This window comes from Entamoeba histolytica, genomic scaffold, assembly GCF_000208925.1.
Source record: "Entamoeba histolytica HM-1:IMSS scf_1104750518903 genomic scaffold, whole genome shotgun sequence".
Lineage (NCBI taxonomy): Eukaryota > Evosea > Mastigamoebida > Endamoebidae > Entamoeba > Entamoeba histolytica.
Window position 1 is genome coordinate 8,549 of NW_001915015.1, and position 1,261 is coordinate 9,809.

The window sequence follows — 1,261 nt, forward strand, 5'->3', positions numbered from 1 at the left end:
AAAGGAGATGGAGTATTAATAACAAATATGGTTGATAAAGAAATTTGGACAATGTTAATGACAGTCAGTGGAAAATATTATAATAACTTTCAAATACAAAAGTATTTATTAAGAATACTTAATCAAATTATTAGTAATTTAACTAGTAAAGAAAATAAAGAAATTATTACTCAATATTATTTAAATCGAATTCAAGAATCAGAAGGAGAGATAAAAGAATTATTATATAATGGAATATATTATTGCACTAAACAAAGTATCAATAACACCGATTTTGTTAATACAATTCTCCAAATTATTGGTGAAGAATTAAAAGAAGATAAAGAAAATAATTCAATTGTCATTAGTAATTGTTTTGGAATATTAAATAATCTTCAAGAACAACAAATTGATATTTTTATAAATTCAACAATCATTGATAACATTATTCAATTAACTATAAAATATATGAACGATATTGTTATTCAAAAATATGGAATACACTTACTTCGATTATCAAGTTTTCACGATAAATTTTATTGTAATGAATCACTACTTTCAATTAGAAAATCTATTACATTATATAAAACAGATAATCAAATCCTTGAAGATAGTTGTGTTATTTGTTATAATTTATATTTAAATGAAGAAGATATCGAAAAGAAAGAAAACATAAAAACAGTTGTTAATTTAATCAAAGAAACTAATTCAACTAATAAAATCATTTATGCAATATGGTATGCATTATCAAACCATCTTACTTTGAACTTTGTTCATTGATTATTTTTTTACTTATTATTTACTTGTTCTTTAAAACCCTTTTCCAATGCAGGAAACGCAACAAATATTATTGTAATGATTATTAAGTAATATCAATGTGTATTGTAAAGAAAAACAAACAAAACAGAGAAGTTCAGCGTTATATAAAAGAATGAATGTTAATAGCAATAAATGGCACAATAAAATGAATGGTAAAATAAATACAAAGAGAAAGACACAAAGAAAACCAAATAAAAAACAAAATAAACAATAATAATAAAGATTATACAAATAACAAATATAAATGAATAACAAGAAATGATATACAAGAAAGAATAAAAAGAATAGCAAGGGAATGAAATAAAGGAGAATAATCAGAAATACTCAAGAAGTAAGAAGGTAAAAGAAAAAGAATGGTATAACATTCTTCAAGAAGTATATTCAATCAAAAAGAAAAAGATAATTAAATATTAATAGAATTATCATTTATTCATTGAGTAATGGATATTAATTATATTATACA

The 1,261-nt window shown here is 21.3% G+C and overlaps 1 protein-coding gene across 1 annotated transcript, besides 1 other annotated feature; it reads left to right on the forward strand.

Moving 5' to 3' along the window:
• Positions 1 to 51: 51 nt before the first annotated feature.
• On the forward strand, positions 52 to 759 carry EHI_173070 (uncharacterized protein; the record flags this gene model as incomplete). The annotated part of the gene is made up of 1 exon (XM_001913877.1): positions 52 to 759. The coding sequence occupies one exon, from the start codon at positions 52 to 54 to the stop codon at positions 757 to 759; it is 708 nt and encodes a 235-aa protein (XP_001913912.1).
• A 33-nt stretch (positions 760 to 792) lies between these two features.
• Positions 793 to 1,206: a repeat region.
• Positions 1,207 to 1,261: the final 55 nt, after the last annotated feature.